The sequence below is a fragment of the Ictalurus furcatus genome, chromosome 3, assembly GCF_023375685.1.
Source record: "Ictalurus furcatus strain D&B chromosome 3, Billie_1.0, whole genome shotgun sequence".
Lineage (NCBI taxonomy): Eukaryota > Metazoa > Chordata > Actinopteri > Siluriformes > Ictaluridae > Ictalurus > Ictalurus furcatus.
Window position 1 is genome coordinate 23,549,324 of NC_071257.1, and position 27,648 is coordinate 23,576,971.

A 27,648-nucleotide genomic window follows, 5' to 3' on the forward strand; every position below is an offset into this window, starting at 1 on the left:
GACCCAACATACTTAATGTTATGTCAAAGACAGAACACCTCATCAAGTTCTAAAGTTACTGCAAGACGACATTTATTTGAGGTCAGGATGAAATTAATTAATTGACAAACATGACAATATAACTAAACCACAAGAAATACCAAAACCACAAAAGACTACAGATTTCTTGCAAAGGTACCTTTTATTGCGTACATGAGAGGACATCAGTACCTGCAAGACACGCACCACACTTCATTACGGGAACATAAGCATCAGTTAACAGGGTTTACAAAAAGAAGGTGAAAAATAACATTTTTAGGGCATTTCCTTTCATAGAAAGGACTTTAATAACTGCAGACAGTCAAATTAAAAGGGTTTGGAATAAAGGTGGACATTATTGGTAGGCCTGTTTCAGTCCAATGATGTTTGCTTCTAAAATCACTAATTAGTTTGAGATGTTTTTGTTCCATTTCATATAGCTGTCAAACTGCAGTTTTAATAACTAAATAATATGACCATATATATTATCAAAACATTTACAATATTGATTGCTGTGTTAACAACTGTTAGTTGTCAAAAATACAAAGAGGGAGACATGTAAATTTAATCTTTAGTAATGTGAAATATTAATGCGATTGCAAGTCTGAAGGAAATGACCATGGTGCAATATGATGGAAAGGACTGCACATGGACCGGAATAGCTACCCACATGCATGAGACAATTTAAAAGTGCTGCTGATGACCCAGAAAAGAGAAACTGTGAAAGAAATCCAGGTTATTATTTTTTTTTTCTGAGCACACAGGATGGAGCACAATGCAGCTTTAACTTTGACATTGACATTTGATATCTCACAAGTTCACCTGAAGCATATAAAAATCTTCATTAGTTATTGATATGTTATTGATTATAGGTTACTGAATAATTTCATACTAAGAATAAACACATACACACAAGCACACTGGTTAAAGTGGGAGAACAGGGATTTCTAATACTGACCTCCATTCAAGAGTAATACTGACACACGTTGCAAACAAAAACGTAACAAAAAGACATGGCTCCCACTTTTATGACAACAACAGTTTAACAAAATACTTAGAAAATAAAAAGTTCCAGTTTGCAAAAATAATTCAAGACACATCACCAACACTTAGCAAAAAAGAAAACATAAAGCATATGGTCTTATGGTAAATATAGATTAGCAGGAGCGGTCTGGATGGTGGGTTTATACATGGGCTGCAACGTCTTGGAAAACCCCAATTTGGCTTTTTTTAATGATCCGTCCCACTCTAACACCACTGTTCATAGAACTCCAGCTCTGGCCATTTTTCCATCCCCATACTTTTCCACTTTACAGCTTTGGTCGGTGTAAACACCAATCTATGGTGTGCCATGTTTGTTGTTGGAGGACTCCACCAGTTTATTATTCTATATGTATAACATCAATATTCTGCCCTTTCAGGTATAAAAACACAAGAAACCTGTGGTTTGGTTATTTTGGAGAGGATTAAAGAAGACAAAATTATGATTGCATCTGTGCAACACACCACAACTTGGTTTGGTTGAACATTAGAGCAGTAACCATTTCTGCTTGCTTCCTTGGCATAGGGGTACTCGGTGCACAGATGAGAGACTTGGGATACTCCCTGTAACAGGGTCTCAAACTTGCATAGTGTAACAAAGGCACAGCTGGTTCAATTAGAGCAGCCAGCACCACAATGCATACATTACAGACACATCACACACACACACACACACACACACACACACCTGTCAACAGTTTGAACACACCTTTTCTTCATGTTATATTTTACAATAAAAAACTATGTTATGATTATCTAATAACACCTATGGAATTATGCAATGGCCAGGAAACAAATCAAAACTATAAAAAAAAAATGTAACAGTATTCCTGATAATGTTTTGCACACTCTTGGCATCTTCTCAACCAGTTTAATCATGTATAAGCTTCACCCAGGAGGTATAACGTTCCCAGATAAGCCAAGCACTTGTTGGTTGCTTTTTCAATATTCTAAATGAAAACTACTTGTTTGGGGAAAGGATTTACCCCAAAGAAACAAACAAAAAAAATACTTACTAAAATATATATATTCTGATTCACAAATAGAATCATACAAGGGCATTAACTTCACTATTTACATTTGTCTTAGAAACCAGATTTGACCATAAGCATTATTCATATTATTTTTAAGACAATGAAAAATATGCATCTAGTGTGTCTAAACGTTGCCTGGTAATGTAAATACATACTAGTACCATTTCTGCCCATTATGTATTATGATATGGCTTGTATGTTCAGTTGCTTATTGAACACTGAGGACTGCTCATCTTTGGTTAATAGCTCATATAGCATGATCAAAAACACATAAGCACTCACAGAAAGACACTAATACACTCACAGATTTGTACTGTGCTTCTAGTGTCATAGAGTAGAAACAAAATGTGCGTCCTAGAAAAGCCCAACACAATGAACATGAAATGAAACTTCTACACACACACACACACACACACACACACAAGTAGAGGAGTTTATGTTTTGCTAAAGCAGCTGAGACAGACTGATGCAGTTTCCCTTTCTCGCCCGAAGTTCAGCAGCTTCTTTACATTATGATCCTTACACTCTCTTTCTCATATACACAAGCATGCACACACACATGCACGCATGAACACACACACGCACACATGCATCCATGCACACACAACAATAAATGTCCTCAGTCATGTCTTTAAACTTTTTTTCTTTCTTTTGATTATCCTCCCCACTTCACACCACAAACTCAGGCACCTCCTCTGCGGTCAGGTCCAGGGAGAAGTACTTGTTGGTTCTTTTGATGGGAAAAGGGTGTTGGTCATCACAGATACCAGCCCGCTGTTCCGCAACTCCCTGGTAACCATTGCTAAGCTCCTCCACACAACCAAATGTGTAACTGTGGGCGGAGTCCTGACATGGCTCCACCCACTCTGGGGAATTCCTCTGGTACAGACGGACATCATCCAGTGATTGGCTGTGCCGGTCTGTGGAGTTCTGAGACTTCCTGCCAGACACCATCTGAATAACAAATTCACAACAAAAACATAACAAATTAGAATCTAATTAAAAAGATTAAAGTATGCAAGATTTCAAGATGCTAAAAGTGTGTTGGAGTGTAAATGAGAGTGTGACCTGAGGGAGTGATTCAATGCTTTGGCCTTTCATCTTCACCACGGTCTCAGAAGAACTCGATGTTGATGAGCTTACTTCCTTCACAACTAAGCCTGGACGCACATCAACACCATCAACATTATTAAGTACTACGTCAAAATTCTGTAGAGAATTAAAGACTATCATACACTGTAGTTTACTTGAATAAGTAAACTACAAAGTACCCCCTCTTTCTTGAATAAACTTTTACCACCTTCTACCTGATTAAGATCACAATAAAATCCAAACAGACGTAGGGGCACCTTAGATTGACTCTTATGTATTTATATTTCCAACACTAGTGTTGTTATGGTTTGATGCATTTTGAATAATCATAATTTCATGTAGTAGCTTCGCCCAATGTATAACTATAATGTGTTTTAACACATTGCGCTTGTGTAGACACTCCGCTGCAAGTTAGTGCCAGAGCCAGGTGTAAGTTTTCTCTACCACTGCAACATGAAAATTCACAGATGCATCACTTAAATTAAAAGCTAATGGTTCAAATTTTAACACAATTATAATTTTTGGAAATCAGGCTTGTGCATGTGCGTATTTGTACCCGAATAGCCATTGCTTTGTGCCGATGTTAGCATGTCCTCAGTGATGTGAATGCAGAGGTCTTGACTGAGCTCCAATGCTAAATCAGTGAGTTCTTCATAGTCTTTAGGGTCATCGACCAACATCTCAATCTCTGCAGAAACACAAATGGTAAACAGATATACTACTAAATCGACCGTGCAGATTACACTGCATGGGCTTTGCATATTCAGTGGCGCTCCACAAATACATCTGCTTAGCTGCCGAGTGGCACACCACTTTACACACCACTATTTCAGGAACTAATTGAATTTTTTTTAAATAGGCAGATGGACAAATGTATAGGCTAATAAATAGCTAGAAAAACTAGAGTCTGTTGGTGTGTGATTCATACCATCATCATCCAGGCCTCTCTCCTTGCCGCTGCTCTCAATGCCGGAGGTGTGTGTGCTGGCATGGCTGGTGTTGGAGGAGGAGTGTGAGCGGAGTGGCCGGTGCGGTGTGTGTGCTGGTGTACGGAAGCTGTCAGTTTCAATGCCTGACGTGTGCGAGCTGCTGTGGCTGGTTGTGGAGTGACGAGAGAAACGTTTTTGGCGTGAAACACTGCCCATGCTGCTGCCGCTAGCACGAGATCGCTGCTCCAGCTGCTCCATGTCCAACTCCAGTGCATCACTTATATATGACTCCCGATACTGCTTCTTCTCTACAAAACATGCACATATAGCCTAATTTTCAGGATCATATCACTTAAAAGACAAAATTCAGTTTATTTTTGTTGTTTGTTATGGATAATATGAGTCCCGTTAGTTGTATTTTATTAGTAGTTTAGTTATATTAAAGTGGAATGACATACATAGTGATATAAATAATCTAGAAATGCGTCAGGACTTTTAAGGCCTCCCTTGAACATAGGACAACCAAGACATAATCAAAGAATGGAAAGAGAGAAAGAAACCCCTCATGATTGTTAGCCTAGTTAAAGCCAAGCAAAAAAACAGCCAATACAAATATGATAATCTGTTTAGTAAAGCCTACAAAACCACCATGGATAGTCTATAGAAACACACGGTAAAGTGGGTAAACAATATAATGTAATAGAAGGTAAATATGTAAAAATCTGAATCCATCCAAAATATTTTGATGCTAAAGAAAAATTCAAAAGACATTACTGTTATATGTTCTGTAGTGTTTTTTATTTATATTATTTATTAACAATTTTTAAAAATTTTTCCTACCCCAGTATTGCTTTATTGCTAATGTGGTATTGTGATCAAAATGTTGGCATTGTAAAAGCATTAACACACACACACACACACACACACACACACACACACACACACACACACGGAAATACCTTCGTTCTCCTCCAGGCGTCGGACTTGCTTAAGCACAGGCTGAAGGTTCATGTAAAGGCGGTGGCTGTTGCTAAGCAATTGTAGGAGATGGCGGGAACGCAGCGGACAGCCAGTGTAATAAGTTAGCTTTCTGGCAGAGGGCAAGCCGTCGGGCAAGATCTCAAACCTCTTCCCCTGAAAGAGAGAGAGTGTGAGAGAGAAAAAAAAAAGAGCACACCGGTAGAATTTTATCAGTCAGTGCGTTTACATGGACAACAATAATCCACTATTAACCCGATTAAGACCATATGACCATCAGTCAGTGCGTTTACATGGACAACAAAACAAATACTCAGTGCGTTTACATAGACAACAATAATCCACTATTAACCCAATTAGGACAATACTCTGATTAAGAAACTACCATGGAAACAGCAATTTTTAATTACCTTAATCCGATTAAGGCCATACTTGTAGTAAACACAAATCGAATTAAGACATGTGGAGTACTCCTGTTTTAGTCGCATTATCAACGTGTATTACAGACATGTAAACACCTTAATCACATTATTAACGTGGTCTGAGAGTTTTCACCACATTTTGCGACAGGACACATACACACACTGCAGTGCTCAACCGTTTTCGGCAAAAAAGAGAGCACGGCTGTGTCCCAAACCGCGTACTTGCCTACTATAGGCCTGTAGTAGGAGAAATATATATGTACCTCGGCTACTATATAGTAGGTAAGTACACGGTTTGGGACACAGCCCATGGCTTCAAGCATGAGAGGAGTATTCTAAAAGTGACTCATGTAAACACCTTAATGACAATATTATCTTACTCAGAGTAAGGTCAATAATTAGATTACTGCTGTCCATGTAAATGTAGTCAATGATATCATGATGTCAAAACTTTCTGTATGTTATTTTGTGCTTACTATGCATGAAGTAGACTTGTGTGTATATTAATGTTAAATAAATAAAATAAAGCTTCATTATTTGTTAAATGGCATTTCAAATTAAGAGACTTTGTGGATTTTTATGCTCTTGTTATAGTACTCACCACAAATACAAGTTTGCCCACATTGGTCCAGGGGAAATCATACAGAAGCTGCCGAACACTGCCAACATTCTAAAGAACAACAAAATTATCAGTCTGTCAATCATCAAAGATCAATACATTTTTCTGAAACAATGCAGTTTAGGGTACAATCACATTTTTAATAAAGATCAAAATGCTGTTAACAAAATGTGAACAGTTGATATTTGCATGTAAATTAGGCTGCCTAAATATCTGCTATTGCAAGAAATGTAAAAGACCTTCATTTAAAACAAGCACTGCTTGGTGCTGCCTGCTCTGCTTTAATACAAGAGGAAGGGCTAGTAATATTGAGAGTGAAAATTCTAGCTTTTATATCCATCAAACTGCAGGGGTCAAAGAGACATTAAAACACACACACACACACACACACACCTGAAAGATCTGGATACCACGCAGCGTAAGCCCCAGTGTTAAAGATGCCTCCACTTCTTTCTTATCCTGAAAGAGAATTTTTCATCAGGTTATTGATTTTTCTTTTTTTTTTTTTTTAATTTTACCCCATTTTCTCCCAATTGTGATCAGTTTCCAATTCCCACCTACTAGCAAGCTCTCCCAATCACATAACTACAACCAGGGAGATTGAATATGAGGAAAAAAGAAAAGCGCTAGCTTCCATATTCCACATACATGAGCTCACAAACTCCCACGATTGGTTAGGGTCGCTCTGATTGACAGGGAAGAAAATAACACCATCCCACCCACCCAGAGAGCAGGGAAAGTGATGCTCTCTCGGACTCCTGGCCACAGATAGCTGTGACAGCTCTAGATCTCCCAGTGATATAGCCTCACTTACAGTCATGTACATGCACACATTAACACCTCCTCCCTGACCTTATAGAGGCGGTAGTAGTGGACAGTGACGTCATCTAGGAGTGCTGCTTGTTTTATGTATCTCAACTGAGCCTCTGATGCGGTGAGAGCAAACTGTTCCTTATGCATGTTGGGAATATGCCGCAGAATGTAGTCTCTCCCCCTCTTAGTGATCACCTAGAGAGAGAGATAGATGGATGGATAGAGACAGAGAAAGAGTGAGTGAGTGAAGTCCTCTCAATTTGTCTACATCATACAGTGGTAGATAGAGTCCTATCATTAGGGTACAGGAGGGCTTCAGTACTCACCCAGGAAGGAAAGTAGGACTCAGGCTGGAAGTAGGAGCTAAAGTGTTTGTTCCGTTTGTAGTTTCCCAGGTCAGCCTGAAGAGCAAAAGCAGCTAGCAAGAAATAGGCCTCCTCCCGCTGGACACATTGGGACTGCAGCACTTGCTTCCTCAAGTGCCAGTAATAATAATACCTTGCCATACGATCACTGAGCGAGATAGAATTTAAATGTTAGTGTGCACGATGTGTGCATTGCAGAAGACTACATATTTATAAACAGGAAGAAAGAAACAACATATTTATAAACAACCTTCTAATATGTAAAAATATACATGCAAAAAAATGTATAAAAATATATACATATATACCTGATAATTCTGCCATTCTCCACATAGTATTGAACTCTGAAGTGCACAATCATCGGAGGCCCAAACTGATCAATTCCCTATGTTAAACAAACATTGACATGAATCAGCTTTAACTCAATATTCAGAATTAAAGGTACTTTTCAAAGTACCCTAAAGTGGTTTTGCTTAGTTAAGCACTAGTTAATGTGAACTCAAATGCCTTTTACTAAAGTGATTCCTGAGCATAGCCATAGGGCACATTGAGCGTTATGCAAGTATGCTCTTTGTGTTACCTTGCTGGCTTCTCGTTTCCACTCCTTTGGGCAGTATTTAGATAGCTTTTGTCCCAGTTCCATATAGATGTGCTCATTATCTGAAAAAAGAAGACATCATGTGTCAAATACATTTTCAATTTACCCACATAAAGACAGACATGTATAAATAAAATAATCTAATACACACAGAGAAATGTCTGAACATGTGAAAGTCTTACTCTGAACAACGCTGAGCCCAAATAGGTGACAGTCCTTCAGTCGTAGCAGATCACACACCTGCTCCAACAATTCCTGGCATAAGGTTTTCACCTGATGTTGAGAGGAAAACCATCCATTAATCAATACAGGAAAACATCTTAGCCTATAAGCAGCACATGTTAATAATAGTGACCCATATGGAAGCTACAAATTTTGTATAAGGGCTGTCCAGACATTGTTTGACAAAGATTTTGACAAACAGTTAAATCACATCAAACAGTGACATAGGAAAGACTAGTCCTGATTTTACATAATGAGCTGGTTATGCACATTACATCGAATCATAATATCCATAGTAGTAAAAAAAAAAAAATTACAAAACCTTATTTCCCATGAATGTAATGTGACTGATTAATTGGAAATGTTTTTAATCAATCAGTGATCCAGCAATAGGGGAAGCACTGATCCAATACTGAGTATTTGGTATCTGAGATTATATATTCCAGATTCACTTATGTATTCGATGAACATCGGACACGAGTTGTCTTAAAGCTCATCACTATCACACCCGTGACTTGTCCTATAACTTAGCAACAGATGTTAGCAGAGATGATCAGCTACTAAAACAGGCAGCATACATCAAACAAAAAAACACTTTGAAGCAACAAAAATAAAACGGTGCTTTGGGTTTGTATGCTGAGGTGTGTGTGAATTCCTAAACCCATCTTTTGTGCTGAGACCTGCCCTATCTGCATTTCATCCAAATAACATACACTTCTACTGCCATTGCTGCAATCTCTGTTTGATGCCATGATATTGGTTCAGCTCACAGGCATTTCAACAGGGGAAGTTCTGTGCTGTTGGGAGTACTGTAATTTCAGCTGTGATACTCTTTTGTTTAGTTCTTTTGTCATTAAAGTATAAGGCTGCTTATAAGGTCGTAAGTATCAGGCAGTACTCAGAGCTTCGATATTGGCATAATGGGGGGGGGGGCAAAAAAAAACAAGAGTATATACATCCCTTTTGATTCCTCTACCATGATATCCTTTTGTAAATAATTAAGTTGCAGTAAAGTCATAAAAATATCCACCCATTTAATTTATACAAATGTTTTGACTCTTGATCAGTTCAGATTCTTCAGCAAAGTGCCCATGTATAATCATAACATCTGGAACTGGGGAAAACTGGAATATTCCAGTAGAAAAACATCAGGAAGTGGCAAATCACTGTATGAGTGAGTGCTTTGGAATTGTGGTTAACTTACACTGACAATGACGTTGAGTGTTTCATCGTTTGGGAGAAACACACACACACAACGGCGATCCTGCATGGTCTTGTTGTTGTGGAACGTCAATTTGCTCATGTTTGTCTGGCTTCCTCCTGGAAACTCTGCCCCTTTGTGGAGCTCCGCCCCCAAGAGTGCCCTCACGCGTACACTCTCACTGTACTGGGTCTGGTAAATTCATACATACACGGACAGACTGTCTTTCTCTTTCTCACACACACATACACGTAACTGGTTCAGGACACATCCACGCCCTAGAGAAAGAGAGAAAGAAAGAAAGAAAGAAAGAAAGAAAGACCAAGAGTTTAAACAAATAAAGAGACTTTGATTTTTTTCTAAATGCAGTTCAAAATACTGTTGCTACACACATCACAGGCACACACATTTTGTCCTGCTGCTCTGATCTCATCAGTAAACAATGTTTCACTTGCTGGGGACAATCTGAACATCTGTCCTCCCAGACACCAACCTCACTGACATACACAGTAAAAGACAGTTATATATTTATATACACATAAAAAAGGTATTCTGCAAGTTCTATGTTATGTAATTGATTGCAGATGACTTTCTTGGAAAAGACATCACACTGCATGAAAGAAAAATAGTGAAAGGGAGATTGAGAAAAGAAGGGGCAGCAGTTCTGAAATGGACTAAGCCTGAGTCACTTCCTACCATGCAGCCATTCTGACAACGTGGCAAAACACATAGATGGTCCTTTTACTTCTTACCATTTAGCTTCAATAGGAAAATTACACACACATATTCTAACAAGTTCATGACATCTGAGCGACACCATGGCCAGGATGTATTACTTGAAAAACTAAGTAGGTGTGAATAACACGTAATCAAATTACGTAGGATGTTTCGGTTAAAGAGAGATATTGGGGAACTTATCACTGATAGTTAACGGTAAAAATAGGAAAATAAAAGATGGAGGAAGTGGGGAAAATGACTGAGATGAGTGTCAATGTGGGGAAGGCTGTGTGAGAGAAAGCGAAGGAGAGAGTGAATACGAGAGAGAACTGCTGCAGTCAGGAGAATTCCAACCCAACATCTGCTTCTCATTCCAACAATGCATGCCTTTGATTCTGAACACACAACTTGCATATACAAAATACATGCTGCAGCTTCCCAAGACTATGCTAGCTTACAGTAACATACAAAATAATACAACCCCAATTCCGAAAAAGTTGGGACAGTATGGAAAATGCTAATAAAAATAAAGAGGAGTGATTTGTAAAAGTACTCTGAATTATATTTAAACAAAAAACATACAAAGACAATGTATTTGGTTTTGGACATTTCAGCTTCTACAGTGCACAATATAACAAAAAGATTCAAGGAATCCGGTCAAATCTTGGTGCGTGAAGGGAAAGGCCGAAAACCACTTCTGGATGTGCTTGATCGCCAATCCCTCAGACGTTACCGTCATGAATCTGTAATGGATATCCTGACATGGGCTCGGGAATACTTTCGCAAACCTTTGTCAGTCAACACCATTCGCTGCTGCATCCACAGACGCAAGTTAAGGCTTTACTATGCAAAGCAGAAGCCATACATCAACATTGTCCAGAAGCGCTGCCAACTTCTCTGGGCTCGGTCTCATCTGAGATGGACAGTAGCACAGTAGAATCATGTTTTGTGGTCCGTCGAGTAAACATTTCAAATAGTTTTTGGACAAAACAGTCGACGTGTTTGGGCAAAAGAGGAAAAGGACCCTCCAAGATGTTATGAGCATCAGGTCCAAAAGCCAGCGTCTGTCATGGTATGGAGGTGTGTCAGTGCCCATGGCATGGGTTACTTGCACATCTGTGAGTGCACCATTAATACAGAAAGATATGAACACATTTTGGAGCAACATAAGCTGCCATCCAGAGCAGGACAAGGCCAAACCACATTCTGCCCGGATTACAAGCGCATGGTTGTGTAAGCAGAGAGTTCAGGTGCTAGCATGGCCTGCCTGCGGTCCTGACCTGTCTCTGATTGACAATGTGTGGCGCATTATGAAGTGCAAAACAAGGCAACGAAGGCCCCGTACAGTTGCGCAGCTGAAGAAATGCATAATGGATGAATGGGGGAAAATTCCGCTTGCTAAACTTAACCAACTGGTGTATTCAGCGCACAAACGCTTAATACGTGTTATTTTTAAAAAAGGTGATGTTACACAGTGGTAAACAGTCGATTGTCCCAACCTTTTTTGGAGTGTGTTGCAGTAATCAGATTTGAAATGAGTGTATATCTTCACAAATAAATTAAATTCACAAAGTAAAACATCAAATAATGTGTTTTCAATATAGTACAGGGTGAACTGAATTTTCAAATGACTTTTTGCATTTTCCATACTGTCCCAACTTTTTTGGAATTGGGGTTGTAATATTACCCATGTCTGATCTGGCCAGTATTGCCAAGACTGCATATACAGATAGTAACAGTGCTTAATTTCTCTTAAGCACTTAAACAATATCTTGGTTAGTAAATGCAATACATGTTCACACTTTTAAGACTGCTGACAAACTAAGCCAAGAAGTGTGTCCTGCATTGATGGCCAGTCAGCCATGATGCTTACGTCTGATACAACCCCTCACATTCCTTAATGGTTTTAGCACAAGTTACCACAAAAAGCACCAAATCACAGCACAATTTCTTTGTTCACAAATATACTATCTGGGTCTTCTTAGTTCATCACATTTGTTCATACAGTCATCAAATTAGAAAAAATTTTAAGATACTGCTATGATAACTCTGTTCATTCAAACATTTTCAATAACTGCTTTATCCTGTTCAAGGTCACTGTGGTTCCAGAGCCTACCCCGGTGATGTTAGGCATGAATACACCCTGGACAAGACGCTGGTCCATAACACCATGGCACCATGCACACTCACATTTACACACTCATTCACCTACTGGCATGTTTTTTGGAGGTGGAAGCAAACTAGCGACGGACCAACATGGACACAAGGAGAACATGCAAAACTCCACACAGACAGTAACCCAAGCTCAGTATCAAACTGGGGACCATGGAGCTGTGAGGTGGCAATGCTACATACTGTGTCACAAGCTGGCAACTTTATTTACAGAGCATAATTTGACTGAATTGCATTCCATTGTATGAACACGAGAACAGCAAGTTTTCATTGAACACTATAAAGACCAACAAAGAGCCAAGTTACTTTATCTTAGAAGAACAAGTAAACAAGAGTAGTGATCGACCGATATATGCCATTTTTTAATTATAGACATCGGCCGATAAATCTTCTCATTCGGCCGATATACAACAAGCCAGACCTTTGACGCCATATAGTGCATAAGCACATTCTTCCTTATTCGGGCTAAAAAAAACGGCCATTCAGACAGGAAGCGAGTGTCTGACAGACAGTAGAATTACCAGCCATTGTTCACTTTTTAATTTGACATTATGTTACACACAATAAACAACAAAGTCTTATTCAAACAGTGCCGTGAGAAGTCAGATCTGCAGCCCAGCGGTAGCAAACAAGCTCATGGTGAGTTCCCACAGGGACACAGACGTGCAATAAACAAATTCAAGCAAAACTGAAAACATTTTATCTCACAATCAATCATAAATCATAAATCAATCAAAACAATCATAAATCATAAACTGGTTCTTCCTCAGACACGTTTGTCATCTTCAGTAACTTTTACATAAGACGCTGTTATCCTGTGGATTCAAAAGCCTGTTTATCCTCGAATGAAAGCTGGGTCTGGTGAGCTGGATGAGACCTGAAGTTTGAATTCCTAGATTTTAAATCCATGTGCGCCATATTTAATTATCCACGATTAATGTAATATGTGGAATGTACCTTTTTATGTGGTCCGATCTTTTTTGATGCTAAGCTACATGCTACTAACTAAGCATGTAATGGTAAAAATATACATCTTTTGTCATGTGGACGTGACAGAGTGTATTACAAAAATATTATGCACAATAATTGTTCATTTAGTTTCACCAATTTTCTGTATGTCACATTTATTATAATTAAATTTGTGTTATATCGGCCCCATATCAGCCAATCGGCCACAATGATTTCTAGATATCGGAATCAGCATCGGCCATAAAAAAAAAAAAGAAAACATATCGGTTGACTGCTACACAAGATATTTTCTATATAATACATAAAATAATGAATGCTTAATGAAATACTTACTACTGTCAAAAAAACTAAGCAGTGACAGTTAATGTACATATAGTTGTGCTCATAAATTTACAAACCCCTTGCAGAATCTGTAAAATGTTAATAATTGAAAAAAGGAGGAATCATTAAAATTGCATTTTGTTTTATACTAAGTACTGCCCTGAATAAGCTATCTCACATAACAGATTTTACATATCCACATAGTCCACAAGACACAATAATAACTGAATTTACATAAATGAACCAGTTCAACAGTTTACATACGCTTGATTCTTAATGCTGTGTGTTGTTACCTGGATGATCAACGACTGTTATAAATTGTTATTATTTTGTTTAAAGATCTTATTTTTTTCATTTAGTACCGCCCTTCTGAAGCTACATAAGATATTTACATGTTTCTCAGAAGACCAAATAATACCAATTTACACCAATCATCCTGTTTAAAAGTTTACATTCCAAATATGCAAAAGATACTGGAAAAGCAAAGAATGTGCAGGGCCTGGAGGAACAGTGGGCAGTTTAACTGTTCAGGACAAACAAGGGACTTATGTCAATAACTGTTAATAACTACCACAAACCCTAAAAACAGTCATTGATCATCCAGGTAAAAACACACAGTATTACGAATCAAGGATATGTAAACTTTTGCACTGGTTAATTTATGTAAATTCAGTCATTATTGTGTCTTGTGGACTATATGTAAAAATCTTTTATGTGAAAAAGCTTACTCAGGTCAGTACTAAATAAAAAACAGCTAAAGCTGAACAAGACTAATGTATGATGCCAGACAGATCAATAAAGCTTCTGTTATTTCCCACAAGCACTCTGACCACTGACCATCTCTGATACTCCTCCATAAGTAGCACAAAAATAAATCACAGATATTCCGGGTTTGTTATAGCAATGGGAACTCCCGCTTTTTTTCAATGAGTCAGAGAAATTGGCTCAGCCCACAAATAAAACCCAGCTCTTTCAACCTCCAAACACCAGGCTTTTTTTAAACCAGCCAAATCTATTAGTCTTTGTCTATTGCTTAAATTGTTCAGTTACATCTTACTCTACTATCTGATTAACACTTTGGATAAAAGTGTCTGCTAAGTGAATAAATGTAACACAACAGCATTACACATAGCATCATGCGATGTTAAAAGAAATGCACAAAACAGCTATGTATTTGCATTTACATATACAGTAATCATTCCATTATTAATAACACTGCTCATTTTGTGTCTACACAATTTGAGAAGATACCCTTACCTTCATCCTGAGAACAGTCAACCTCGCCAAAGCCCTACATGTTACAACAAGCAGCAGTGCAGTCAGATGCTCAGTCACACACAGATGAGAGTCAAGCACAAGTTTTTAAAATTGTCACTAAAACTGGCACTGAAATCATTATGCTGTGCCAACAACACAGATGTAGATAAGTTTCCCTGGATACTTCTCAAACATGGTTTTATTTTATTTGATTAACAGTGCTGAAGAATCATGAACAGATCTATTTTTTTCCTTCGTTTCCAATAAAATCTCTCTAGAAATGTGAGTCTGATCCCACTGTTAACCTAAAACTGTTGGTTAAAAGATTTCACTTGTTTGTATGATCTAAAACATATACCTAATTTACGTAAATCTCCCAGCTCTAGGATATTTTACTGAGTAAACAGACAAGGCACTTTTCCTAAAACGCCATCACACTTTGGCTCGGTAACCTCAATAGCCTACATGTTCTCATGGCTCAGCATTTTAACCTAAAGAGAAGCTTTGACAGCATCTAATTCAGAATGGAAACATGCAATGCTGCATTCAATGTGTCCAAAATAAGGAACCCTACTAGAAAGCTGTGCTGATGCTAGGTAGCCTTCTAGCACATAGCTAGAAAGAATGTGTAAAAGCATCCATGATAGCGGTTGTGTTATTTTGTTATCAAATGTTTTCCACTGCACATTCAAAAATGGCTACAAAAAAAAAAACCCATAATTGGACCATATAATTTGTTGCAAAAAAAGGTTTTGCACTAAAAAACTAAAAAGGTTTTGCAAAAAAAGGATTTTCCACTACTTTGTGCAGTGGAAAGAGGTCCTTAGGTCTAAGCAGCTGACATACAACTTGGCTATGTAAGCAATCTACAGACCTGTGGTTCACTATGTTTCCTTCCACCTCCTACTGGCCTCATTCATCCTGTCTTTTCCTCTGTTGCTCTGTGGACCAAGCGATTCCAGCACTGACTCACATTTCTGGGGTCTGTGCTATGCTTTATGCCCTTTCCACAAACGTCCCTGCTGGTACCAAGGCCAGTGATGGTTCTAGGAACCACCGACCTTTAAGAATTGTTCCAGGTTTCCAGCAGTTTGAAGGCCTAATCGTTACATAATCAGAACTAGGAGTTCTGTAACACAGCACAAAAATTCAAATGATTGAAGAGAGTCTTCAGTTATCTTCAAAGTTTTACTTTTGGCTTTGAGAGTATATTTTTTTATATCCACAAGTGTGAATACAAATTCTTCATCTATACCAGCATAAAGACATTGTTTAACAATTATGCACAAGATGACAATTAGCCACATGCCTTTATTGTTTTGGTTTATTCTGAACATGCAGCAGGATATAGAGAGCTTTGTTTGCATTAGGAATGTAGTCCCTCGTTTGTTGCAATTCCCAGTAAGTGAGTTTACTCATCAGACCTGAGGTGGACTGGGAACAAAAATGAGCCTGGGAATTTGCTTTAGACATAGCTTCTATATTTGTCCAAAATAATATAAATGAATGTGCAGCAAATGTGCAAATTTAAGTAACACCCACTTTCACATGAACAACAGAATTCCAACAAACAATATGCTAAACGTTAAAAATTATTCAGCAAATTTTGTGTACTTGTTTAATAGTTTCTTTAATAAAACACAGACTTGCCTGATTGGTAAGGAATGTAAATGATCTAATGCAGAGTTCAAAATTAGATTTCATCAGGTAGCACTAGTGCTCCAATTACTAACACCAGACCTAAAATAAATAAATAAATAAATAAAAAATAAAAGTGTGGCACCAATAGAGTATGCATGTGCTGTACGGAATATGGTGTTCACTGTAGTATCAAAGGGTCATCTCACCAAAACAATGCATAGAGACAAAACAATGTAAATTTAATATTTGTTGAACTTTTAAAGCTAACCTAGCTAGGCTATACCCCCAAATATGTGCTCTCTCAATGCTGCTCTCCCAGATTTGGAACATAAAAGTGAAATTTATTTATTTATTTATTTATTACATTTTGCTGAATCTGCTAATAAAGCTGTTCTTCTTTTCTCACAAAGTCTCCCTATCACCTTTCCACAGTCTCTCAATCACAATAAATAAAAAATAAATGAAAGCAAGCAAAAACTGTCTGGTCTATATTGAGGAAAATGGAGAGGCCCACTGGGAAAATTCTTTAACTTCCTGATGGCCAGCCACCCCTGCAGAAGGTTGATTCCAGACTGTGATTTTGTTTTCTCCAAAAATAATATTTAACTGTTTGCAACAAAAATATTCAAACCCCCACACTGTTCTCATCTTTAAAACTGTAGTCTTAAACTGCTTTGCGGATGAAAGAAATGATCTCCCTCCCAAGCGCCATCATTTAAGATCAACAGTGAGCCAACTGTCAACATTTTTGCAGTGGAAAAAGTAAGCGATTTGACACCAGATACTGGTGAGAGATAGTGTATCTGTATAAAGAACTATCAAGGAACAATAAAGGAATGCACCAATCTGACACTGATCAGTATTTGGGCTGATATTTGCAGACACATGGATCTTGCATCTTGTAAGATCTTGCACTGAACACTCTCTTAAAACTTGCTGCTATAACATCCTTGATGTTTCAAATGAGCTGAACTTGTTTTATGACTTGGGGCTTGGTGTCTGTAAGGAAGTCAGTATATGACCGGTGTTAGCCAATACTAATAACTCTAGCAGAATTTGTTTCATCTGGTTCCTGAAGTGCTTTCTCTTATTGAGGCTTTTCCTGTTCTTAATTTACATTCTGCTACTGGTGTGGCTGTATTTCTCAGGTATATGTCCCACTCATTGTATTTTCTCTGATTATTGCTGATTTAGCTTCCTTCTACACTGCAACTATACAATCTTTCACAGTCTGTCTATCTCTGATGTGTATAGTGGAGCACCCTCTTTTGTGTCTTACTATTTTACAACCCCAATTCAGAGAAAGTTGGGACAGTATGGAAATTGTAAAAAACAAACAAACTGAAAGAGTCATTTGAAACTTCAATTCACCCTGTACTATATTGAAAACACATTATTAACACCTTTTTTAATGTTTTACTTTGTGAATTTAATTTATTTGTGAAAATATACACTCAAGTCAATTCTGATGTCTGCAACACACTCCAAAAAAGTTGGGACAGTCGACTGTTTAGCACTGTGTGACATCATCTTTTAATAACACTCATTAAGCATTTAGGCACTGAATACACCAATTGGTTAAGTTTAGCAAGAGGAATTTTCCCCCATTCATCCATTATGCATTTATTCATCTGCACAACGGTACGGGGCCTTCGTTGCCTTATTTTGTGCTTCATAATGCGCCACACATTCTCAATCAGAGACAGGTCAGGACTGCAGGCAGGCCATGCTAGCACCCGAACTCTCTGCTTACGCAACCATGCGCTTGTAATCCGGGCAGAATGTGGTTTGGCCTTGTCCTGCTCTGGATGGCAACATATTTTGCTCCAAAATGTGTACATGTCTTTTCTGCATTAATGGTGCCCTTACAGATGTGCAAGTTGCACATGCCTTGGGCACTGACACACCCCCATACCATGATAGACGCTGGCTTTTGGACCTGACGCTGATAACAGCTTGGATGGTCCTTTTCCTCTTTAGCCCAGAGAACACGACAGCTGTTTTTCCAAAAACTATTTGAAATGTTGACTTGTCGGACCAGAAAACAGCAGTGAATGGTGTTGACTGAAAGATTTACCAAAGTATTCCCGAGGCCATGTCAGGATATCCATTACAGTCTCATGACGGTTTTTAACACCGTGATGTTTGAGGGATCAGAGATCAGACGCATTCAGAAGTGGTTTTCATCCTTGCCCTTTACACACAGAGAATTGACTGGATTGCTTGAATCTTTTAATTATATTGTGCGCTGTAGAAGGTGAAATGGCCAAAATCCTACCGATTTGTCTTTGGGGGAATGTTGTTCTCAAATTGTTGGATTAAGGCCGAAAGCCTTGCCCTTTACACACCGAGATTTGACCAGATTCCTTGAATCTGGACAGGTATCCCATCAAATTTGGACAGGTACCCCATCAAAGGTGTATTCCCAACTCATGCCCAGTGTTTATAGGCTTCGTATCCACCATGACCTTGGCCAGGATGAATCGATTATTAAACATGAGTTAATTAATGACATTAAGCATGCATCAATTAATCATTTATCTTCCACTGATCTCCTATAATGTACTGTATGTACAAAGCTATTATACCTGTCCCTATCCTTGCATCACAACAGTGGACAAACCTTCCTGATTGCAATTTCTATTCCTTGCTGGCTTTTTTTTCTGACTACACACTGACAAATATTTGTGAAGTTTATGTCTCAGTTCTGACAGGAGCCAAGAATTCGTAAGTGGAAACTTCTGACTGACTCATATTGGCTGCGAGTGAAACACAATTCAGACAAACATATGATGTGAACAATCACCTTGCAATGGGCAGTTAAGCATTGTTCGGCACATTAAATAAAGATTGCGTAGGTTGTGTCAACATGGATTCAATAAAAAAATTATATTTGAGCTAAAGACTTCATTTTAAACCCTTGCTTAAGAAACCCACAAATGAGCACAACATTTACTCACTGCAGGTCTGTATATACCCACATTATTAAATGTGCAGTCAGCAATGTGAATTTTCATTGTTAACTTTCTGCTTATTTATTTACTTACCTACTTTCTAAACATTTTACATCTTCAGTTAGAAGCTAGACTTGAATATGTAACAGACAACAAACCACAGTGAACACATAGGGAAACCAGTACCACAGATGAGACTGCCTATTTTGGACATTTAAGTCGCAGCTCTCCCACCTCTTCTGGTAACAATAAAGCAGCCAAGTATGAACTCGTGACTTAATACCAAGACATCTGGCAACCATGTGCAGTAGACGGCAATGAGAGAGCGGGTGAGAGAAAGAGAGAGGGAGGAGGAAAAATAGAAATAACGTGCAAGTTGAATCAACATGTCTCAACATGATTCGATAAAACGAGCAAGCCATAAATGACACCCTGTGGTTCTCCTCCCAAGCAGACAAGGAGGCTTTTTTTCCCCGCAAAAAAAAAAATAAAAAAAAAAAATCCACAAATCTACACACACCATTTTAGACATTCCCACTACAGCACTTAGCTTATGAACATGAAAAAGATACAACCGTAAATACCATGTGATTAAAAAGAAACAAGACAGACCAGCTTCAAGCTGCACATTTTTTTCCTGGTAAATTACACCCTGATACAGCTATTAACCTTAAAAGTGCCACCAAAAGGCATATACAGGATACACGAATGTATTTACAGTCTTCCTATTAGTGTTCGGGACTCAGACACAGTCTCAGTGTTTAAGTCTAGGCTTAAAACGTATTTGTTTACTCAAGCCTACCCTGACTAGATTCTGTTCTACTACTTCGCAGTCATAATTATCTTTTTTCTCCCTCTCTCCTTTCGCCGAGCCCCACATGAATTTATGGAGATACTAGAGATCCAGATCCTTTCTGCCTCTGGATGGAGCTCAAATCTTCTTTAATTCCAGACTGCTGGGACTACGGCTGCTCCTAAGGCCATACAGACTTCATATAAATCCATAATGAACTTTTTCACACTATCTGTTGTTACCCAGATGAGGATGGGTTCCCTTCTGAGTCGGGTTCCTCTCAAGGTTTCTTCCTCTTAAAACATCTTAGGGAGTTTTTCCTTGCCACCGTCGCCACTCAGTGGCTTGCTCAGTTGGGATAAATTCGCACCTTTAATATCTGTATACCATGTTGATATTTCTGTAAAGCTGCTTTGAGACAATGTCTATTGTAAAAAGCGCTATACAAATAAAATTGAATTGAATTGAATTGAATTGAATTTACAAAAAATATAAATATTTAACAGTGAAATTGAGGAAAATTACGCAATTTGTATAAAAACAGACTTTAATATCCAAACCGTCACTCATTACTCTGAGTAACAGTAGGGTTGGGTCAGGATACCCACAATATTCTAAGAAAAGCATTGTTTCTATTATGGCATAGCTTATCGTTACATCAATTACACATCATAATAGGGCCCATCCCTAGTTAATGTTAAAACAGTAGATATTCCTGTAATTGTATTAAACCTCTTCCAGTACACTAGATGTCTTAACTGAAGTGTGGAACTGCAGCTAAACAATTTATATATTAATAAAAACACCATGAAAGAGCTGGAGAAATAAGCAGTGTTTGTTAGATTTGCTGATCCCTTGCTTGTACAGTATATATTTGCAATGTTTTCTTCCTATTTTCTTGCACTATCTTTTAATTCTGTTTCACAAGCTTTAGCCAACTCGGAAGTTTCAGAGTTGCTTCTCCAGTCATGCGGCAGGATAACAGGATAGCAGTAACAGCCATGCCTTCCTTTTTTTGTTAAGTGATCAGAAGACTTCCTGTTTGGCTTTCAGTTCAGACATGCTACACATGCAATTAGCAATAACAAATGTGGCAACTTAAACACCAGTCTTAAACCCACCAACCAAAATGACTCTCTTAACCAATCACACAGTGAGAATGAACTTGTTACAGTCAATGTCTAAAGTAAGACTTAATTCGACACAGGTGACTTTGTGTGACTGGAAAACAGAGGTGAGTTATAGCAGGGATAGCATTAAACTGCGCTCATGAGGGCGCTTATTTCTTCTTCTCAAAACTGATTAGTGGATGAAGGAATGCTGCCATGAGGTTAAATGCAATGTTTTAAACAGTAGCATTTAGCCATTGATATACACAGTGACTACAGCGAGCTTTAATTTCAAAATCCATCTTATGAAGATTAAAAGTGTTTTAAGTTCTTACTTCTGAGGCTGCTTAGTTTATGCCCAAAGTTTAATATTAGTGATATATAATATGTTCATATGTACTGCCATTCAGTTAAACAGTATGATACTATTAATCCTGTTACACTTTAACAAAGATAAATCTCATTTTAAAGATGAAAATAATTCACCTTATTATGGTACACTGACAACCCTTGGGTCTCCTAACAGGACTACATATGATAAAACGTTTAAACATACTTGTATCTATGTAGTGAAATCAAACATCTAGAAAATCATAGTGCCACAGTGCCACATTCTGAAACACCAGTCACAAAACAGTTTGTTACGCTCCATTTGAGCTAAACACAGCCTGTGTTGGTTTAAATCCCCCATCACCCCATACAAGCTACGTGATTGGTCCAAATCTGCACGTGTTTTTTTTTTTAAACACTGGTGGGCTTAAGATGTCTTGTCAGATGAGACATAATGACCAAACATATACACGTGATGCATGCATGTGCACATATACATAATCACACACAAAGACTTTTCAAACAAAAAAGAAGGCCTGTGCCACAAAGAAAAACATCCTGTGGCTGAAAAAAATGGAAGAGAGAGAGAGAGAGAGAGAGAGGAAAACAGGAGGAGGGACAGGGAATGACCCACTTCCTGCATAGTTTCTTACACAGGTGGATATCATAGTGTGTGCACACACACACACACACACACACACACACACACACACACACACAATCTAGCATTATTGAAACTTTCACATAGTATAACAGATATGTTATTCCAGCTTCACTTCAGGCAAAGTATAACACCACATCCACTTGAGAACACAAACATACATAGGATATACTACACCTACAGCCATGTACTGAACTGAATCCATACTAACAACTGCAATTTAATTGTAACCTAACATGTATACAATCAACCTTTTTTCTCACACAAACATGTCAGGGTGCACTACACTCACACAGCAATGTAATGTCAAGGTTAAATCACTGAGCAAAGGTTTGTGCTATTTCTCTCATGACAGACATAACACTGCTTCTTTAGTCAATACAGTTAATCTAAAATTACACACTACTCCTTCAATGTTTCCTAAAAAGACAACACACTCAAAGACTCCCTGAGACAGAGAGATCCTCCACATGCTATAGTAAAGATCACAATGCTCTCAGGCTACTTAAAGCACAACAAATGCATAACTAATATCTTACAGGTCCAATCCCAATCAGCACTCACCCCATTAGGCTATGATGACCAACAAGGAAAAATTTATTACTGCAATTTGATTGCAGAGTATAAAGTTAAATTCAGGATATCCCAACTCCAGTTGATGTTGAGAACATTTTCAATCCAGCAAAACAAATCAAGTGTTCAGCAAAACAGACTCAGCTTTGAAGAAGGAAAAAACCCTAGGAAACCAGGGATGTTGACATGATGAGGCTGTCACAGTTTAATTCTAATAAATGTAATGATTAAACAGCTGTAACAAGGGCTGGACCCAGGAACCTTTTCAAGAAACAAAACAAAACAAGCTTTTCTCGCATTCTTAGAAACTCACCCACATGTAAATGGAAATGTGTTTATAGTGAAAACACACACAAAAAAATGACTAAGATGAAACACATGAGGGCCTACAGAGAGCAGTGTTGAGATTTCTATTTGTTAAGTGTTAGTGTTTGGATTTCAGGAGGAAATGGTGAACATTCCTGAATCCTGAAGCCGTTTGGCTGTACAGGACGAGACACAACCTAGAGATTATATCTAAAGCCGAATCATGAACCGTGAACACCCAGATTGATATACAGGACAGCAACGTGAAATGTTGTTTTGTGCCAGAACAATCATTTAAAAAGTGATGATTGGAGAACAAACAAGAACTAAACCTCTTCTGCTGGGAGGTCCAATTGTGGTTTAACATGACATTAACACAACAACAACAACGTAAAAGGTCAATATCCGAACCGGCTATAAAAAATAAATATATAAAAACCCAGAGCGCGCGCGACCGGACGGCAGCTGGAGAATGTATCCCATTATAAATAAGCTGGAGAGTTTGATAGCAGATGTGGAGCAGAGCCGCGCAGGTGTAGAGAGCCAACAGCACACGACGCGTCTCACGTTTCCAAGAGAAGACAGACTGGTTTTCTTAAACAGGCACAAACAATGCAACTTTGGAGTGCACGTTGAAAACCAGTGGACTCGGTTTCACAAGAAATCCCCAAGTCTGCCAGCTCAAAAGGCCACATTTGTGTGGAGACACATTTGCCTGGAAAGTGTCGGTTAACTGATCCAGTCCAGACCCACTCGTGGACTGACGTTAAGACAGAATTAGCCTTAGGTTTGTTACTGCATCAAGAAGATGCTCAGACTGACTCACCTAAAGAGTTAAATGGTGCCAAAAACGTATTCCCTTTTAATAAATGTGTACGCAGTGGAGTCTAAACATTGCCACGTTGAATGTTCAGATGTGGGGAAACAACTGTTCCAGCGTCGCTCAGGCTACCCCAACCCCCCCCCCCCCGGCGCCTCCTCCTCTCCCCCTCTCCCCCATTACACATACTGCAAAGGCACAGCAAATAGTATAATAGATATACTGACATCCAGCAGTGTTAAAACTCACCCTTTTCTCCTGTTTTTCTCTAGCAAATTCCGTAACTGTGCTTTATCAGCTATAATCCAAAGCGAGCCCAAACACTCTGTCGCTTTTTCTTTACGCAGAACAGTAACACATCAGGGGTGAGGAAGGGCACTGTGAGCTCTGGAGAGGTAACAAGTTACGATACATGTGGAGCTGCTGAGCGGAATGTACCAAGTCCGCAGGGGTAGGGTGACAAAAATATAGACCGGGAATGCCGGGATGGAATCTTAGACTATATTTCCACTTGTGGTCCTCAAATAATGAGATCCTTTTGTTATGTGCTTTCGTTAAGCATATTAAAAGGCAACTCCACCATGTGAGCACTCTTCATTCCTCCCCCAAATAGCGCAGTGTGGTAGAGTCCACGGCTGCTTGTCATTCCTTTCGTCCCGAATGGAGCGGCGCAGCGCGGATTTTGGGGAGACATAGCGCCTTTCGTACAGGAGCAGTGTAAGCTCGGAAAACTGCGTGGGAAAGTGAGGAATTGATTAATTGATTGCGGGTCACCGTTCGCTTAAAAACAGAAGCAATTAAAAAAAAATTGTAGATCACCCTCACGCTTAAATAGCAGGCTTTGCTCTGTTGGCTTGGATTCGCGGCAAATTGGCCAAACGTTGCTGATGTTAAATATACTTAGTGCAACCTATTGAGGATTATGTGGTTGGATTTCTTTCAGTTTCATACCAGTGTCTCATGGGATCTGGTTGCACTAAGTATAATGTACTAATGTATACATACATCGGCCACTTTAATAGGAACACATGTGCCCCTGCGCATTCATGTAGTTATCTAATCAACCAGTCATGAGGAAGCAGAGCTATGGATAAAATTCCACATATACATATGAAGAGCTTCCCTTAGTGTTCATATAATAATGGGGGAAATGTGTTCTCAGTGACTTTGACTGTGGCATGGTGATTGGTGCCAAATGGTTTGGTTTGCGTATTTCAGAAATTACTGGGATTTTCACGCACACCAGTCTCTTGAGTTCACACAGAATGGTGTGTAAAACAAAAAACATCCAGTCAGCCAGAGTCCTATGGGAGATCCGCCTTCTTGAAAAAGGAGACAGTTGAAGCTTAAAACACCGCCTGGCATTTTTCTAATTTTCAGCTGCCCAATTTTGGTAATCCTGTGCCCACTGTGGTCTCAGACTCATGTTCTTGGCGGATGGGAGTGGAACCCAGTGTAGTCTTCAGTTGTTGTTGCTCATCCTCCTCAACGTTTGACAGGTGTGTTCTGAGATGCTATTCTCTATGGCTCACCATAGTTGTAGGGGTTATTTGAGTTACCATAGCTTTCCTGTCAGTTCAAACCGGACTGGCCATTGTCCTCTGGTCTCTCTCATCAGCAAGATGTTTCCTGCTGCCCACTGGATGATTTTTGCTTTTCATTCCATTCTTTTGCACCATTGATTACCCTTTTTAAATGCAGCTCTTGACCACGGTTTTACGCATTGCACTGCAACCACATTATTGGTTGACTGGATAATTGGATGAATGTGCAGGTGTACAGATATTTCTAATAAAGTGGTCGGTGAATGTAGTATACTAGACCTAATCCAAATGATGGTAGAGTCTCATCAATTAGCAAATGTGAGAGACCCAATCTCAGATTTGAATGAGGGTGAAGTGGTTGGAGTGCACTTTGTACGAAGTTGTAAGAAACTCTGTATATGAACCCAAAATCCCACCCGATAACCTTAACTTTCATAAATGTATATAAATTGTGTTGTGCAAATTATTACAAATAATTCAAAATGTGACACTGTGTTGTTTTAGTGGGATTAACAAATCCATTTGACATTCTTTTGTCTCTGGATTTGGTTGATACTCAGCCGCAGAATAGTGACCAAATTATGCCTAATGGAGGATATTATATTTGTGTTAGATAAATAAGTGGATAACTGTCCTGTGACCATCAGAGGCTTACCCCAGGCTGGGTTGTGGAATGCATGTGAATGTGGTCTAAAACATCAATACAGTATGCGAAAGTTAATCTTTAAAATTTTGCAGAAGTCTGTGCTTTCTGATCTTGCTGAAAATGCACAGGTGTAAGCTCTCTCCATCCCTCAGTCGTTGAAAACACCCTAGAGAGCAGTTCTATTTCAGTGTAGTGCTAAAAGCTTAAGAAAGTTAGCATGAAGCATATTTCCCTGTCGTAGTTACTTTAGTTGTTCAGAGAGGACCTGCTAAAATTGTGTATCACATTTCAAAGCAAAGCAAATGAGTGTGACGTGCAGACCCAGGGGACATTTGATCATTTCTGTATTGGTAATGATGTATAGTGTTGAGGCACAGGGAGCCTAGAGGTCACAGCACAGCATCCATCATTAGAAGGAGAAAATGTAAATGGATGAAGGGCATTAATGAATCAATATTGACGAATTTGAATGCAACCTTAATTTAAAAATTGTACAAATGTATTAGACTGTAAGCATACACAGATAGCTATGTAAATTGTTTGTGATTTCTCTTTTCTAAGCAAAAAGTACTCAGCTGACTTTTATGAAAAGACCATAAAATTTACAATGGAAAAAATTTTATCTGAGTATGACAATTTATATATCAAGATAAAAGTGTTTTATTATATGGTATTATGGTACATTATATGGTAACAGATTAGAGAAATTCATAGCACAATCTTGTAACACACAAATGCATTACAGGTAGATGATTCTGATTCTGACACACAATACTGAGCTCCATATTGTAGGTCCAGGTCAAGTAAACTGGTACAATCATTAGTACAGTAGTAGAACATCTGCTAATGCCTATCAGAGTCCCTGTGCAAATAACAGCAAGGTCATAGGGAGGTAACCACAGCAGAGATATGAGGCACCTGAAAATTTCATTCACACAAACATCATAGTGCTATACTGTACCCAAACACACATATGCACACATCACTAAACATGATTCTACTGCAACCAACCACAGGGTCTACTGCTCTGCTGTTGTCCTCAGACATTTCTGCAGGACAGATGGTGAAAGATTACGCCTCCACCCCGAGGGAAGAAAGGGGTAGAGGGGTAGAGGGTTGGAGGAGGGGTGGAAACAAGAACTAATGAAAAGTAAACAAACTAAATGAGACAATTCCAGGTCACAACCCTATGAAAGTACACATATCTGTTTTTCACAGTAGCAAGAAAAGTGCATGCACATCTTCAAGAACTGAGACAGAAGTATGCAAATTTATACACCCACCGTATGTGGTTAGAGTAGAGGGGCACGATGAATAAAACCAGAGATGCCGCTTGTTTACCAAACCCTGCAGCTATTCCCAGGGCTTACTGAGCTCACTCATCACATGTGTTTGTTTGGCCTGACCTCCACTGTAATGTGCAGCAGTGTTATAAACCTGTCATGCACCAGCAAAGACAGGAAAAATTGATAAACACAACATATACAATGGATATACATATAC

The 27,648-nt window shown here is 38.7% G+C and overlaps 1 protein-coding gene across 2 annotated transcripts; it reads right to left on the reverse strand.

Annotated features, from left to right (window-relative positions):
* Nucleotides 1-45: 45 nt before the first annotated feature.
* Nucleotides 46-24,359, reverse strand: frmd6 (FERM domain containing 6). Of its 2 annotated transcripts, none has more exons than XM_053621611.1 (14): nt 24,205-24,359; nt 9,336-9,610; nt 8,092-8,182; nt 7,892-7,971; nt 7,620-7,696; nt 7,273-7,459; nt 6,986-7,141; nt 6,527-6,592; nt 6,116-6,184; nt 5,074-5,248; nt 4,114-4,422; nt 3,742-3,873; nt 3,162-3,253; nt 46-3,047 (listed from the first exon to the last, which is right to left on the reverse strand). In XM_053621611.1, exons 2-14 carry the CDS (start codon nt 9,432-9,434, stop codon nt 2,763-2,765), a joined length of 1,818 nt encoding a protein of 605 aa, XP_053477586.1. In that variant the 5' UTR covers nt 9,435-9,610; nt 24,205-24,359; the 3' UTR covers nt 46-2,762. The 2 variants fall into 2 exon arrangements, with proteins under 2 accessions (XP_053477586.1, XP_053477587.1); XM_053621612.1 differs by lacking the exon at nt 24,205-24,359 and adding an exon at nt 23,962-24,065.
* Between the last annotated feature and the right edge of the window lie 3,289 nt (nt 24,360-27,648).